The 17,015-nt window shown below is 26.5% G+C and overlaps 1 protein-coding gene across 4 annotated transcripts in view; it reads left to right on the forward strand.

Annotated features, from left to right (window-relative positions):
* Positions 1–17,015, forward strand: part of ttk (zinc finger and BTB domain-containing protein ttk) — a 95,642-nt gene that overhangs the window by 56,370 nt on the left and 22,257 nt on the right. For 3 of the 4 annotated variants that reach the window (XM_075379636.1, XM_075379638.1, XM_075379637.1), the window contains exon 7: positions 4,149–5,227. The exons of the other annotated variant lie outside the window; for it this stretch is intronic. In XM_075379636.1, coding sequence (XP_075235751.1) covers positions 4,149–5,098 — 950 coding nt within the window. In that variant the 3' untranslated portion in view covers positions 5,099–5,227. Of the gene's footprint in view, positions 1–4,148; positions 5,228–17,015 lie in introns of those variants that run through there. 4 annotated transcript variants of the gene reach the window in all.

Genomic DNA, 17,015 nt, shown 5'->3' on the forward strand with positions numbered 1-17,015 from the left:
TAGTTTTTATATATTTAATGGCTTCATTCTGACAACTTATTTAAGATCACAAACATATTTTAAGGATTTCAGCAAAATGCTAGGAATTCCATCAATCATACCAACGTATATCTTCTACTCCATATAATTAATTATTTTTATTAATTTTCTCGTTTAGACTTCCCAACTGCTACAGTTATCCTGTGCTTGATAATAATGATTCAATATATGTTCTAAAAGATCTTTTAGAAAACTGAAGTGACTTGTAGAAAGAAACCTTTTTAATTTTTCCTTTCTTTAATATTCACGTTTTATCTTCCTGTTAATAAATAAATTTTACTATCATCGGTGAAAGATCTATGGCATCATTCCTTTTCCTAAGTAACAGAATGCTTCTGTCATTTCTATTTATTTCAGAACCTAAAGTTTCATGAACTGAAATGACACATCTTCAAAGTCTTCATTAGGAGGTTGTGGGATTTTTGACTTGAAATGTCTTTAAAATCACACCACAATGTACAGGTACCAGAACAGAAATTTATAGCATAACGAAAAGGTCTATGTTGTCCTGCCTTAGTAACTCCCTAACTATTAATCTCAGAGACGTAAATGCGATGTCAGTTTGTAACTTACATGGTCACCTCGCTGATACGACTGAGTTTGCGTCACTGGCGAGCGGGAAGGAACAAGACTGTTTCAGGAGCATTGCAGAGTGAATTACACAGACAGTGCAAGCACCTCTACCGCTGCTTGTTATGCCTTACTTCTCATATCACAGACCAATGTAGAACAAAATTGTCATTGAATATTAGTCAAAATAAATATTATGTACCATTTAGTGTCTGTTTTACATTAAAATTAAATTTAGTACGCAGTCAACATCTTGTTTTCATTTCAATCCAATACACTAAAAGTGACTCGCTGACATACAGACCGACCAATTTATCTGTAGAGTTGGCCAAATGAAGGAACTAAAATTTTCCATTGGAGACTTTCAGTTTTGTTCAAAAAAAAATATTGTGGTAGCTCTCCCATTTAACTCTACAGATAAGTTGGTTGATCTGTAGCTCAGAGGCACTTCATCCAAGATCTGTAATGTTTCACGTTAAACCAACGGCCATGTGCCCCAACACAGCTCCACCTGATTTTTTTTCCATATCCAAGCAATTAATTTGGTACTTTCAGCTTCTTAGCCTACCTTCAGGTCTATAATTTTTGTTTGTGAATGCAGTGATCTCAGTTTTCTTTCTTTTTCATGGCACCACACAAAAAATTGAATTGTAGTTTACATTTCCATGCTTCAATTTCTCTTTTTTAGTATGTTGTATCACTCAAATTGACAAAAAAACCATTTTTTTTAATAATTGCTATCTTAAGTTACTACAACAATAATAAATATACTTATATATATATATATATATATATATATATATATACACACACACATTCATGCATACATATATACATACGTACTCATACAGGGTACATTATGAAGTGAGAAAATTTAGAACTTTTGTATTTTTACAGTGTTCTGTTAAGAGAGCATGCCATTTCATTTTAAAATAACGCTACACAATCCAATGTCCATTATGATCTACACATTCTTGTAGTCTTAATTGAAAATGTTCTATTATCACTGTAACATGACCAGTGTAATGCATGCAACTTTGTAAGTTTTTAATTTTAGCACCACAACATTTGGTTGCTGCTCAAAGTAATACATCTTGCTTTTGGACAAACCCTAAAGAAAAAGGTTGCATACAAACAAATATGGAGAATTAGTTGGCCAAACAGTGTCCCCATTTTTGGATAAGACATGGTTCAAAAAGAGTTATCGTAAAGCAGTAATTGACAAATGAACAGTAGTACCTCTTACAGCACTGTCTTGCTGGAATTTTATAATTTTTTTAAATCAAACTAATTCTTCCTTCAAAAATGTTATGAACATACTTCAGTAATGGTTGTAGCGTTTCCTCGGTCATCTTGAAAAAAGAATAGTCTAATAAAGCCAGATGATGAAAGTAGATGACACTATGGCCTTCTGACCACTGTGATTTTCAGATTATATAACAATTTCTCATATAACCGAAGCAGGTTTTCAGCTCTACTATATTGATTTTTCTGCTTATTTATGTAGCCATTGAGGTAAAAATGAGCTTCATATGACAAACATATGGTGGATTAAGTTTTCATCACCATTCAAACACTGCAACATTTCTTGACAAAAATTCATGCAATCAACCACATCAGAATATTTTAATTTCTGAACAGTCTGAATTTCACAGGAGTGAAAACTTAAGTACTTGTAAGATTCAATGGATTTATGATGGGTTCACTGATATTCAATGCCAATTCATGTGTAATTCACAGAATGTTCTGGATTGCGTGTTGCACAATTCGAATTCTATCAAAGTTTTCTGACACATCAATATTTTTTGCTATTCCTTTATGTTTTAAGTTTATCATGGACCCCGTTTTCTCAAACCTTTTAAACCTGTAAGTTAATTGAATGAACAGAGTATTGAATTGATTGAAATAACCTTTGTACAGTTGTTGCGGTCACCATGTTGATAAAACAGTTTTTACACAGAAAGCACGATGTGCACCTGATTCCATGATTACTAAATGGAATTAAATGACTGATTATAACTTCCAGTTTAGATCACTTAAATATCAAATGAATAACCTAGGTTTTAAATTTTCTTGCCTCACTGTCATTACCTATATTTTAAAATATCTTAATTTCAAATGAAAATAAACTATGACAACCACATGACATCTTCATTAGTACTCTCTTTCAACTCTTAAATAGATGACATTGCTTATTTGCATGCAAAAAAGTTTTAATTTTCCAAACAATATCTCCATTCATTTTTCCATAGTATTGCATGACCATTGTCAAAGTTAAAATAGATTTCTTAGTTTTTTTTAATGGATTTATCATTGTCTTCAAATGTTTCACAGATTAGATGATGACCTCTGTTTTGTTTATTGAGCAATAATCCTAAGTTGTGTTTGTTAATTAATTTGAATTTTTTTTTTGTCTTATAAATTTTCTGCTTTTTTTTATTTTTTCTTCTTTTACAAATTCTTAGCCTCTTATATGGCCATGATTCCATTGCAACTCAATTTTTTTTTTCTTTACATATACTACCAGAAGTATAAAAAATATCTTTAAAAGAAGAATCTTTAAAAGAACCTTTAAAAATCTTAAAGCATTCCATAAAAAAATTAATTTTTCTTTTTATAAATGTTTTCCAATTAAAATTAATGTTTTATTTTAATTGTTATGTAAGATTTAGTAATTGTTTTACTCTTTTAAGAATAGTTAAGCGATTCAAACTGCAACCTAAACATTTTGAAAGTTGCAATGAGCTGTTTAGATTAGTTCTGCATTCAATTGAAAAGTCAAAATAATTATAAAATTATATTTTAAATATAATATATGTATTTTATTTTATCTTATACATACTACTATTTCAGCCTCTTGCTGGTTTTTTATTGGCTTTTTTCCAAAATGATATTCAGTATATATTCTTATTTATATTTTGAGGAGTACAGTTTTATTTTCTTTTTGTGTTGTCTTTTTTATTATAAAGCTATTTTTGATAATTTAAAAATGGAGACGAGTTGAAAAATGACAACTTTTTGATTTTAATTTTAAAGTTTTAGAGGTGGTGATAATATTCTCTGATTTGGTATAGTATTTTTTATTAATTATATAATACATAATATGATACAACATATTATACACAACACATAAATTATATAGTATTTTTTTTACATGATATTTAATTTTTTAATTAATAAACCCCTTTATATATGTACGTTTATCAAAATTAATTAAAAAAAAAAAAATTACATTATTATAATTGATGTTCTCAAAATGATGTGACAGTGTAGGATAAAAATAACTTTTAATTGTTTGATATGTTTGACAGCATATATCTGGCACTAAAATGGTTTCAAAATTTTTTTTTTATAACTATACAGTAATAACCCGTTTAGAATTTATCCAATTCACATTATATTATAATTTTATGATTTACAAAATAATTATTATTAGTAGATTGTGCTTAAAAGCATTTTATTATTATATTAACATAATTTGTAAGTTTGTTTGTATTTATGTACAGTTGTTTATAATTTGTTAATTTTATTTTTTACAGTGACTATTTCTTCATCAACTGATCTGGTTTGCATGAAAATAAAAGAAGAATTTACCACTGCCACTGATGTATCTAATAATTGCACGACTAATAATAATAATAGTAATAATGATGGCAATATTCAACAACAGCGTCTAGATGATGCCGATGAATGTTATGAAGATATGATAGCTTGTTCACCGGTATCGTACGGTTCAGATCATGATGATCGTAATGTTGAAGATGATGTGGATGACGGTGATGATGAGGAAGACTACGATAACGATAGAAATCCATCCAGAAGGGTGATAAATTTATCATCCAATCGATCTGATACGTCTTTGGTTATTAAACAAGAGAAAGATTATCAACGTGATAGCGACTTTATGGATGAAGATATATCCCAATACGAGATGGATTCATTTCGATCCATGATGGCCAGTTACGGTACAACTACAAATATTATAAACACACCGACGCAGATTATTCCTAGAATATCGATATCGTCATCTAGTCCTTCATTATCGACCACGGCTGGCTTAATTCCTTCGATCGGCAGTGGTGAAAGATTAACTCGAAATCGACCGATAGATAAAGCATCTGTACGTCGTTATTGTACTCATGAAGCCGATAATGTTTATAGATGTAACGTTTGTGCCAAAACATATACGCATATTAGTAATTTCTGTCGCCATTTTTTATCGGCTCATCATGGAGTACGCCAAGAAATCCCCTGTCCTGTTTGTTTTAAACTATTTACACGTAAGGATAATATGATGACACATACAAAACAAGTTCATCGTCTAGCTTTGTTAAGAGGTTCCGGTGTTAGTATGACATCGACGACACCTGGATCGCACGATAGTAATATCACCCAGGAGCAGTTGTTAATCCATCCTCAACTACAACATTCTAGTTCAAATGCTGGTAACACTGGTCAGCAACAACATTCATCCAATGATTCTAGCTAAGGAATATATATATTTTTTTTTTAAGTAGATGATTTTCTTCTTTAATTCATAATACAGAAAAAAATTTATTCCCACCCGTGAAATTAGTATATCTAATGTAATACAGTGATTGAAATTTAACACACCTGTCCACTTTGCCTTTCAGGTCATTTGTTGACCTTATGATAATGAAATCAGTGCATGAAATTGACAGTTAATTTTAACGAATATCATTACTTTTGTTACAAAAGAATATTTAATGTATTATGTATGATTTTTTTATTCAACATATTTTTTTTTTTAAATCATAGTTGCAATTAAAATTTTAATGTTAATTATTCTTTTTATAAAATTTTTAATTGAAACCAACAAATAATGGTTTCAGTAGAAGATTAAAATACCATCAGATTTGACCATTCTGTGCTGCATATGATATTTAATAGTTTATTTTTTATTTTTTCATACGTATTTTGTTATTTTTCAGCTTTTCTTTAACTGATTTGACACAGCAATGGTCATTGGTAAAAAGTAAAATAAAGAAACATCGAAGCATTGCTGACTTGGTGTTGTATAAGAAAACAGTTCATGGTTGCTGTTAGGCATTTTGTTTTTATTGATTTAGTTTACAGGAAGCTATTCTAGTTGTTATAGAATGTAAAGAATAAATTTTACCATCGTTCCCATCATACCATTTATTTATTTTTAAATTGATTTTAATCTAAATTGTTTTTTTAACAACCTTTTTGTATTGAATTATTTTTCTAGTTTTTCTGTAAAGTAGGATTTTTTTATGAAATCAAATCTTCATTCATAAGTTGGTAGAAGGTGTGGATAATATGATAGTTTTCTTTTGTACTTAACTGCATAATGCAATCCAAATAGTATTTGAATTTCTGGTGCTTTTTCCAAGATGCGTTTAATTTAAAGAAATGTTTAAAATCTTCATAAGACAAGCTGACAAGTTGTCAGCTTTAATTAATTTTTTACTCTGGATGTTAGTTGTTATTACTATTTTATTATTTGAATAATTTATGATTCCTTTTTAATTGTATATTGTTTATTCATTATAAATTTATAGTACAAAAGTGAATAAAATATATTTACTGTATTACATTGGATATTGCTATTTATTATATTCTCAATGATAATTAATTTTATTAATGGTCATACACTTAGTGGTGAAATATTTAATATGAAAAAAGTAATTTTTATATATATATATATATATATATATATATATATAGAAAATGGAAATTATATATACATACATACATATATTTACAGTTAAACTATTTGATTTTCTCTCTGTCCCGACCAACTTTGTCGTTTAGTATATACCAAGTATGTATTACATTTGACATCATCATGTATGCACCGATGAATTTACCTCTGGTAATTGTAAGAATTCTCAAAATTAACTAGCTTGTGAACATTGTCGATTAACTTAGTTGATATTGTGTTGGTTCTTCATTTTTGCTGCTTTTTTATTACTGTAATATGCGCAGAATATAAATATAATAAATTCCCATTCCAAGCTTTGAGCATATGTGGTTTATTGTATATCGAGGAAAAAAACATTGTTATTTAAATATGTGATTACTTTTATATGTAGCACATCATTTATATATATAAAAAATTGTTTCGACATAATATTTTTATAGTTGCAGTGGATTAGACAAAATTAAATTGCAAAAAATTATTCAGTAAAACGATACTGTAAAATAGATCTATCATAAGCCAATTCTGTCTGTGATATGAGACTAATTGTTTATATGTTTTTTTTTTCTTTCTTTAAGCTGTACCTGTTACAAAATAAATCTTAAGTTCCATATGAAATATTAATTCACATTTTCTTTTTTCTATACAATGAACATCCACATTATCTAGAATTGCACTGCATTCAGGTTTGTGCTGCATATGTATAATTTACTTTTTTATCATTATTGATTTCAGAATCAAATCATATTTTCTATTAGTTTTTAAATAGAAATCAAGTGAAATATTTCTACAAACAAATAAAAAAAAAAACATCCATTCAAAACATTTTTTATTTACAGTATCCTAATTAATTTATTAATTATTTAAATAGAGCTCATTATATATCATAGTTTTACTGTATATGTATGTATGTTTGTGTCTATATATATTTATAGTATATGATTCATATGGTTTATAATTTTACTTACATAATTTTAAAAGAAGTGCCATTATCATGTTATTCATATCGTATGTGCCTTGTTTTAAAAAGTAACTGAAGAAATCGGCTAGAAACTGTCTAAAATAATAAATATACTTATAAATATGTATGTTAGAACCATACTAGAAGTGCCTTAATAGTAATAATTGTTATTTATTATTATGTTATAATATTTTAATAATTACTGGTATTGTTATCATTTTAGCATATTGATAAATTTGTTTTAAAGGAAAAAAGCTGATTTGCACCTTCAAGGATTAGTTTAAAGGGATTTAAAGATTGATTGAAATAAGATGAATTTTCAAATGAGTGCCTTACATAAAAATAACGATTTATTACTAATAATTTTATTATTGTTGAAAGTTAATCACCTTCAATAATTGAAAAAACCCTCATCTTCCTCAAATGTTGTAAATTAACTTCTGTATCTTAAAGATATTTATCATGTATTACCATTTTCCTCATATTAAAATCAAATAATTGATATTTTCTTTATAACAATTTTTCTTTTGTTAAGAACTGTTCATTAGGGTTGCCAGTTCATCCAAATTGTTTTATCTACATAAATAAGGGTTGCATATTCTTTTAACCCTTATCTCTCAAATTTTTCTGCCACGTTCTGTATTCCTATTCATTTTAAAAATTGTTATACAGTACGTTATCGTTATTACGTTAACATGTTTATTAGCCATAATTTTATATTTTTCCTTCTTTCTCTTATATTTTTATCTTTTATTCTTGAAAATTTTATAGCACCGTATTTACATAAGTAATTTTTCAAAGCATTCTTGATAGAATGTGGCTTTTGACTACTGTTGTTTTGCAAGTTATTTCATAATTATGTATTTTATTAGAAATAGAACCCTTGGCTTTTTATAAATTTGATGTCATTTGAAATATTCAACTAATAAGCACTTGTTTAGAGCTGTCCATCTTTTTGAAGCATATTGATTCAAATAGGTTGAATTTATAATCATAACTGTTAAAAAAAAAAAAATTGTTGCACAAATCAAAAATATAAAATCCTATAAAAAAGGCCAGTTCCTTCTTTCATAATGATTGATTGATATGTGTGAAACTTGTCATTGTTCCTGATAGGTAATATTTAATCTGTTAAATTTCTCTAAAATACCACTTCTTGCCTTTTCATCTTTAAAATTTCAAGATTTTATAAGCTTATGTTTTTTGCTTTTGTTACACAAAACACATGCTCAGCACAATGGCCCTTGATTTTCCTTTTGCAGGAAACTGTGACATATGAGAAGATCTTTTCTGAAGTTGTACAGTTAATGTTGATGGTCAACCAATTCATTTATCCTTTTTACAGTACAAAGTCATTTTCAATAAATTGTTAATATTTTTACTTTGTATACGTGCCCAAACACTGCCGCCTATCAATTGTTTTTAACAACCATTTATAAGAGAATAATCAATTCAAATTCATTGATGACTAACATATATATTCTTTTATCTGTATGTTAATTATGTGCAGGTAATTGAACTGGTTCCTTGCACAGTAATACAGGCCAAAGGCAGACAAATATGCTCAGCAAATTGCAATAACTTTATGAAAGTATTTGTTACTGTGGATATTTGTAATATTTTATAGTCTAAACTTCAGATTCATAGGTATTAGGTAACAGTCAACACATATTTTCTGGTTCTGGTTGGATGGTTCTGAAATTTATATTTTTCTTGTTATTTTCTGAACAGCACCAAATCCTGATACAAATTGGTTAGGATCAGCTAGATTTTCATTAATGTCTTGTATTACTAATTGCATTCAAACCAAATTAGAAATATTTGCAATATAATTTGTATAACAAATTGTATATCACTTCTCCCTACAACACCACTTATAAATATCTCACATTCTGCGCTCAACTATATTCCTTGGTGTAAAGAATTACTAATAATCAATAAAAAATTTACAACTTAAATTATACTATCTTAACACACTACAGAAATTTGTATAGAAAGTAGTTTTAATGTGTGCTACCAGTAAATCATATAATTTTTGGTGAGATGCAGTTTTAATAAAATGGTTTAAATGATAAATTATAATTAATAGGAAGATACTTTAATTTTTCAACAAGTTGTTTATTGGATTTACTTGTGGTTTTACCAAACCATATTGATTAATTATAATTAATAGGAAGATACTTTAATTTTTCAACAAGTTGTTTATTGGATTTACTTGGTGGTTTTACCAAACAATCTGCTGCATACTTCTTTAATCAATTGAAACTTTTACTGTTTAATTACAGATATTTAATTCTCATTAATAGAACCGTTGATTATTCCTAGTGACAAATTACACCTGATTGTTTTAGTTGACTAATTTGAATGATTTGTGTGGTGTCTGTCGTGTTGTTTTACACAGAAAAAAATTGTCTTTGGTATATCATTTCATAAATATGAATGAAAATGGAAAACACAATCAGAATTGTTTTCTGGTTATAAATGTACAGATTTTTTAAGAGAAAGAGATAACATGAACCTTTTATTTCTCATGAAATATTTTCTTCACAATCGTCAAATCTGTAAAACTTACTTTTTTTTCAAACTTTTTACATTTTACATATCAAAACCTAGAGAAAATAAAAATTTCAGGGATCCAATATCCCTGTAATAATAATATGAATATGAATGTTTAATACCATATCTAATATGGTTCATTGATGAGACATGAATTTGTGTTAATTTGGTGATCGTATCAGTAATTATATTTATTTTTAATTAATTGTGCACTTATGAATAAATGATAGTTTACATAAATAGACAATTTAATTATGTAGACAAAAACTGGAATGAAATCATGGAAAAATAAAGAAAAAGAATTACTACCTAAATATATAGAGAATACTTTCTCTTGATTAATTGTCCAATAAAATTTGTTATATACAGATAAAACTACTGTTAAATTTTAAGAATTCTATTATGATCAAATTATATCACATTTGTTAAAAACAACAAAATTAATTGTAATCTGAAGAAATAACTTCATTCCATTTTTTCCTCTAGTAAAATAATTTTTTAATTAACAATAAATTTAAGCAAATATTTGATTGGAGAAAGCAAAAAAAAAAGATGATATAAGATTCTGTTATAACTTGGTTATTAGCAGAGTTTATTTTAATGAACATCGAATAATTTTGTTCTAAATAAATTAATAAAATTTGATCTAATAAAATCGATTTGACAAAACTATTATCCTTTTTTTTCTATTTGGACTCTGGAACCACTGGGTAATTAGTTCAGAGGATGATATTATGAATGTAAATGAAGTGTACTCTTGTGTAGTCTCAGGTCAACAATTTCTGAGATATGTGGTTAATTGAAAACCAACCACCAAAGAAAACCTGTATCCATGATCTAGTATTCAGATCTGTATAAAAGTAACTGCCTTTACTAGACAGTTGCTTTTATACAGATTTAACCACATATCTCAGAAATGGTCAACCTGAGACTGTACAAGACTACACTTCATTTACATTCATATATATCATCCTTTTTAATCCTCTGAAGTAATACCTTAACGGTGGTTCCAGAGGCTAAACAGAAAAAAACTATTTTCTACTGATATACAAGTCAGTGTGATTACCAATTTAAATTTTATAGATGACAGTTATAAGTTATGTATAATTTCATTAAAATAACTTAACATGTTTTAAGTGTGAATTTCTATTAAGAAAACACAGCCAGATCTGAATAAAAATACATCAACAGTAATAACTCTTTTCTTTATTAGTTCGTGAAATAATAACTTCCTGAATTTGGATACATTATTTTTTTAAATTCATATTCATTTTATCCATTTTTAATGGTTGTGGTGGGAATTTATAAGAACAAAATGTCAATTAAGTGTTTTAATTGTTATTTGTTTAAAACAGATAATATATTTAACAGATTTTTATAAAATTTAAGATAATGTAATTTTTATACATCGTATTTAAAAAAATTGTTTATTTTTTTAAAAATTAGAAAGATTTAAATGAGTAAAGAATACTCTTTTTCATTCATTACTGTATGTTTTCTTTTTCGCTTTGTGAAAAAGCTTTGTCGTTTTTTATTTTGCAGCTTAAAAATGTTGACATTTATATTGTTTATTTTTGTGGTATTGTAAACATGTTCACTTAATATTTTTATTTATTTATTATTATTTTTTTTTATCACTTTTCTAGGGTCTTTCCTCTATTAAAGGTATTTTAATTTTAAAATTTGCTTTAAGAAATTTAAAAAATTAAAGCCTGGAATTTTTTTAGTGGTGTTAAATTTTCATATTTTAAAGAAGAGTTAATTTTATTATGATGTTTTGTTATTTTTTTTTTTTTTTTAATTTATTTACAAATGTTGAATTTTGCTTAAAAATATTTTTTCATGGTAATTTGAGTATAAGGGTGGTTAACTGTTCAAATCTAAAATGAATTTAAAAAAAGAAAATTATCGCCGATAAACCTTTGACTGTCAGATCTCAAATGGGAATTTTACTAATAGTACCAAATTTAAATGCCTATTTTGTTCTACTAATTTTGAAATTTATTTTCTCAAAAACTAAAATTACTGTAGTTTTTACAATGTTTAATTCAGAATATTCCATTTAATAGAATAGCAAACTTCAATAAGATTGAATTTCTTTGCATAAAAAATAATTACCGCTTGATCAAGTTGTTGATGAAAGCTGTTCTGCTAAGTTTACCGCTTTAATTAGAAAAAGTTTTATTTTGGGAATTAAGTTTATTTAAAAGCTTTACAAAATTTGAACAGCTTATATGTAGAAGTTAACTAAAGTTATTTGTTTAAAATACTGCTACATTTTTCAACTTGATTATATATCAACCATATTAGTCTTGATCATAACTAAGCATACACAGACCAGATATAAAGCTATCAATGTGGTTATTTTAGCCTGATAAAAGAAATGAAAAAAATATTTGAACAAAGTATATGGTAGTACATTATATAACAGTAAAAATGATATTTGTCAAAATATAGCTGTATATTAATGAATTATTGCCTTGATATATGTTTAAGGTTGGCGGCAGTTTAGCAGTAACTGTTATATACAATCTTCATCAGATCTGACATTCAAAGAGTTAAAATTATTTAACACCAAATTTCCGTAGAATTTTTATATATGCAATAGTTAATTTATTTAGAACCTTTTTTATTTTAATTTATTATTTCTCTTCTGGGTCATTATTATATTATGTTAATGTCTTTAAGGATGTTATTATATGTATATAAATGTTAATGTTTCTCTAAAATTTATTATCACTCGCTAGGTGAATGAACACTATTCTTCTACTGAAATCATCACACACACCTGTTTGTCAAATATTTACATTTTTACACTGAATGTAGTTTTCTGACACAAGTGTGTGAGGACTAAAGCGGTTAGTTGGTAGAACCTATAAAATTTATGTTTAACTTCTCTGAAAGTTTCTTAAAAAATGAAAAAATTAAGGTATTTATAATGAATTGTTTTCCCTGTCAAAAAGAAAGTTATAAAATATTACTTGCCATATTCATAGAAATTAGGATTATATTGATCAGTATAGAGACTTTTCAACAGACCAGTAATGTTTTTTTTTTTTAAGGTGATATGTTATAGAGAGAGATTTGACTTAATTCATGTTTATTTATATATATATAAAACTTCTGATTTTTCAAAACTATTTCGGTTTTATTTATTTTATAAATATGTAATTTTGTAATTTATTAACTCAATAAATTTCAGTAATTAATTTTATTGTTTAGTCATCGGCAGCTATATTCTAGTTCAAACGAAAATTCCTAGTCGTTTTAGTTATTTTATTTACTAGTCATAAAAATAAAGTTTGTGAATATTGTAATATAATTTACAACTATATTATAAAAAGATTGAGGAAAGAATTATTTAAAACACTTGTAAATATAATAGATTTATAAAAGAATATTTATTTACAATCTGTAGAAATTCAATTTGTTATGTATTATGAAAAACTATTTTTAGTTGAAACTTGTTTTTAATTAATTTATCTATTAAACAAAAAGAAGACATTAATTTAAGGTTTATTTACACTTTGAAACATAAATCCAAAAACAAGTCAGGCTGTGCAATTTAAAGATGGGGTAATATAATGAATTCATGTAACGATTGCTACTGAAATAATTACACGGTGACAGTTTAATAAGTTTCAAAATGACTGTTTTGGTTTATTTGTGCTAGGATATTATATCGGCTTCTTACAATAGAGTTTTATTAAAGCAGTCTTATTTTGCTGTCTTACCAGAACTTGAAGTTTAATTTCATTTATGCAGTTTAATAGTGTACTAACAGTTTCATGAATTTAATTTTATATTTTTTTTATAATAGATATATTTTATTTAATGTAAAAATTTACCATGTACACCGATCTTATATTTGTAAATGGTTTTTTACTGTACAGCCACAATACTTTTTCACCATCGCTAACAACTTTTTTATGATTAAAAAGTAGAAAAAATAATGTTCTTTCAGGTAAATCATTTAAATTTAAAATAGTTTTAATAACTGATCTTTTTTTAAATAAATTTTATTTATAGAGCATGATAGCTCTTTCTATTTATTATTGTATAATTCTTAATTGGAATATATATATTAAATTTTATTAATATAAACCACCTAGTTCAGAATATTGAGATAAAACTTATATTATCTTAATTTTATCATGAAAATACTTTCACTGGATCCCGCATCAGTCATGATTGAATTCATTTAATTAAACTGCATATAAGATATTAAAAACACAAAAATAAACCATGCACGGTGGTATAATGTTTGTAATATTTTTGTTTGTTCATTCATGAAACAGAAATCCTTTCATCCGTAGGTCCTGGGTACGAATCCCAGTCAGGCATGGCATTTTCTCACGCTAAAAAAATTGTCATTCATCTCATCCTCTGAAACAATATGTAACGGTGGTCCTGGAGGTTAAAAGAAAAATTATTACCAAAAACACGGAATCTCGTGAAATAACTTTTATGATAAAATTATGATAATATACATCTTATCTCATTATTCTGAACTAGGTGGTTCATATTAATAAAATTGAAAGTATAGTTTAATAGTGTATGAATCTTAAAAAAATATTATATTGTGTGTGTGTGTGTGTGCGCGCGCGCGCGCACGCATGCAATATTGCTGATAAGTAATGAACAATATGAAAACGCAGTATAAAAAGAAACCTTTCTATAATGTAAATTGTGTAATTTATTTCTTATCGTTTTCTGCTACTAGGATGAATTTTGATGGAAAATTTATTTATTAAAAAAAAACTATGTTTAAAACTTATTTTTAAAAGTTGTTTAGAAGGTGCAAGAATTCAAAATGGAATATCACAGATGTTGTCTTGAAAGCATCTATATTATTGTTTCAATTGTTTTTTTTAATTGTGTATAATCTAAAGTTCTCAACTGATCATAGAACTGCATTAGTGTATCGTTGTCTGAAGGCCATTTCATCTTACTGTTGGAGTTTTTCCATTTTCAGTAGTTATTAGTCTGCTACTGTTGCAATAAGATTGTATTTATTTCATCTCATTTCTAATGCTGCTTAATTCTGTATTAAAATCCACTATTCAATTCTAATTTTCAACTATTGTTGTGTTTTGGATTGTTTTTTTTTACTTGGTTATGCAGTTTAATTGATTTTATTAAAGTTATCAATACAATAGGATGTGTAGTAATTTTGTTACACAGACTCAGGTTGTAAATTTAAGTGGTGATTTTTTTCTAAATTTCTGATATTACATTTAGTGTTATTTAGTTTTCTTATTTTTGTAACAAACTAGTTTTAAACACTACCTTTTTTTGAAAAAGTTAATACTATTAGAAATTTCAAATCATTAAAATGTCCTAATGAATTTTTTTAATATGGTTTTTAGTACTTACAATTTTGCTAATGCAAATAAATATTTTAATAATTTGCATTTTGAGCCGTTTGAGGTATGAAGGATCAATAGTTTTTCTCCTTGAAAAAATGTAATTTACTAAAACATTTTAATGTATAAGAGACTCCATATCTCTAGAAATGTTTATAAACTAAGTAGCTAGGTTCAAAATTTTGATTTAAATTAATATATCTATACGAATATTAATTTTGTCAGTCAGTACAGTACCAAATAATAAAACTAAAGGTTTTGTAATCTGATAATGCTATGTTAAATAGTAATGTATGTTTGATTTACAAGTATCTGGATTTTAAGTGGAAGTTAAACTAGAAAAACATTTCTACATAGATGGTTGGAAATTTATTAGCAGTACTTGTTAAGCCATACAACCTTTTTATTGACATTTTAAAAATTAGAATTTATATTAAAAAAAAATGTAGGCTATTGCTCGATTTTCACATTTTTAGTATGAATGTTTTATCTCAAATCCTCTGTGTATTGGATATTCATTAAAATTAGTGTACAACATAAAAAAAAGGCAGGCTACTTGACACCATCTTGCAAAGGATTGTTTTAAATCCCATATGTAGGAGTGGCTCACATTCCTCAAACAAGGAATGAAATCCAAAAATTTTCATTAAATTTTGAAAAAGGTTCAAATGACTTAGCTAGATAGATAGTATCATATTTGTAAACTCCTCTAGTTAATTCAGTATTTGCTTATAAGTGGTTGAATGCATTGCTTATCAGTTAATATTTTCCTAAACGGCAGAATTAAATTCTATCAGTAGAATGTTTAAAATGATTTTATTGTAGTCCTGGAAAGCCTTTCTATATCAAAATCCAAAGGAAACTATTAAAAAATGTTAATTTCTTTAATTAGAATATATTTTAGTTTAAATTAGTAAAAGTTTTTCGAAAATGTTTTTTACCCTTCTTATTATTTGTATAATCCCCCATTCTGCCTATCAGGCCATTGAGGGGTGTTTTTGATCAAAGTCCTCCATCCATCTTGTTCCGTATCTAATCTTCTCATACCACCTAACTCCCCCCCACCCACCCAACTGTTAGTAAAAAAATGATGGTGAACTCTTATTTATCCAAAATGTAATAATAAAGTATTTTAACTACAGCATCAATTTTTCACAATCAGCATGTTGAACTCTTTAATGTGTATTATACTCATTTTTTGGTGACGCACATTACAAAATTCAGTTATTAATGGTTTTTAAATTTTTATGCATTAAGGCATATTTAGTATGCCTTAATACTCATAATCAAACTTTTATAAGTGTATTGTGTTGTTTTTAGCATTAATTTTTTTTTTATGGATATGAAAGTAAGAGATTAAACAGTGATAGTCTGTACCCCATATGTATCAATCCAATGTGCATTTTTATATTAATGAGACTAAATGATAAAAGCTTAATTGAATAATATGGCTTAAAAGTGTTACCTTCAATTTTAATCAAATTTAGTACTAGTTTAAGTAAACTTTAATATTAAGCTGATTAAAGAAACTTATAGAAAATTTTCTTGCCAGGGAAGTTGGTTTAGGCACAGAAAGAGTTAAAAATTATTTTACGATAAATAATGTAGTGAAGTATTCTTGTTAATTTTAAATTCAAAAATTTGAAAGTCATAAAAAAGTCTTTCCTTCTTTGATATAAAAATTTTAACTTTTTAATCAAATGCTATCTATGTATATATATATATATATTGTAACATGTTTTTGTTATCATTACTAACAATAGGAAAATAGTATTGTAATTATTTACCATGTTCTCAAAATGACTCCACATCGGTAAACTTTTTTCAAGCTTCTAAA

Source organism: Lycorma delicatula, chromosome 12 (genome assembly GCF_047948215.1).
Source record: "Lycorma delicatula isolate Av1 chromosome 12, ASM4794821v1, whole genome shotgun sequence".
Classification (NCBI taxonomy): domain Eukaryota; kingdom Metazoa; phylum Arthropoda; class Insecta; order Hemiptera; family Fulgoridae; genus Lycorma; species Lycorma delicatula.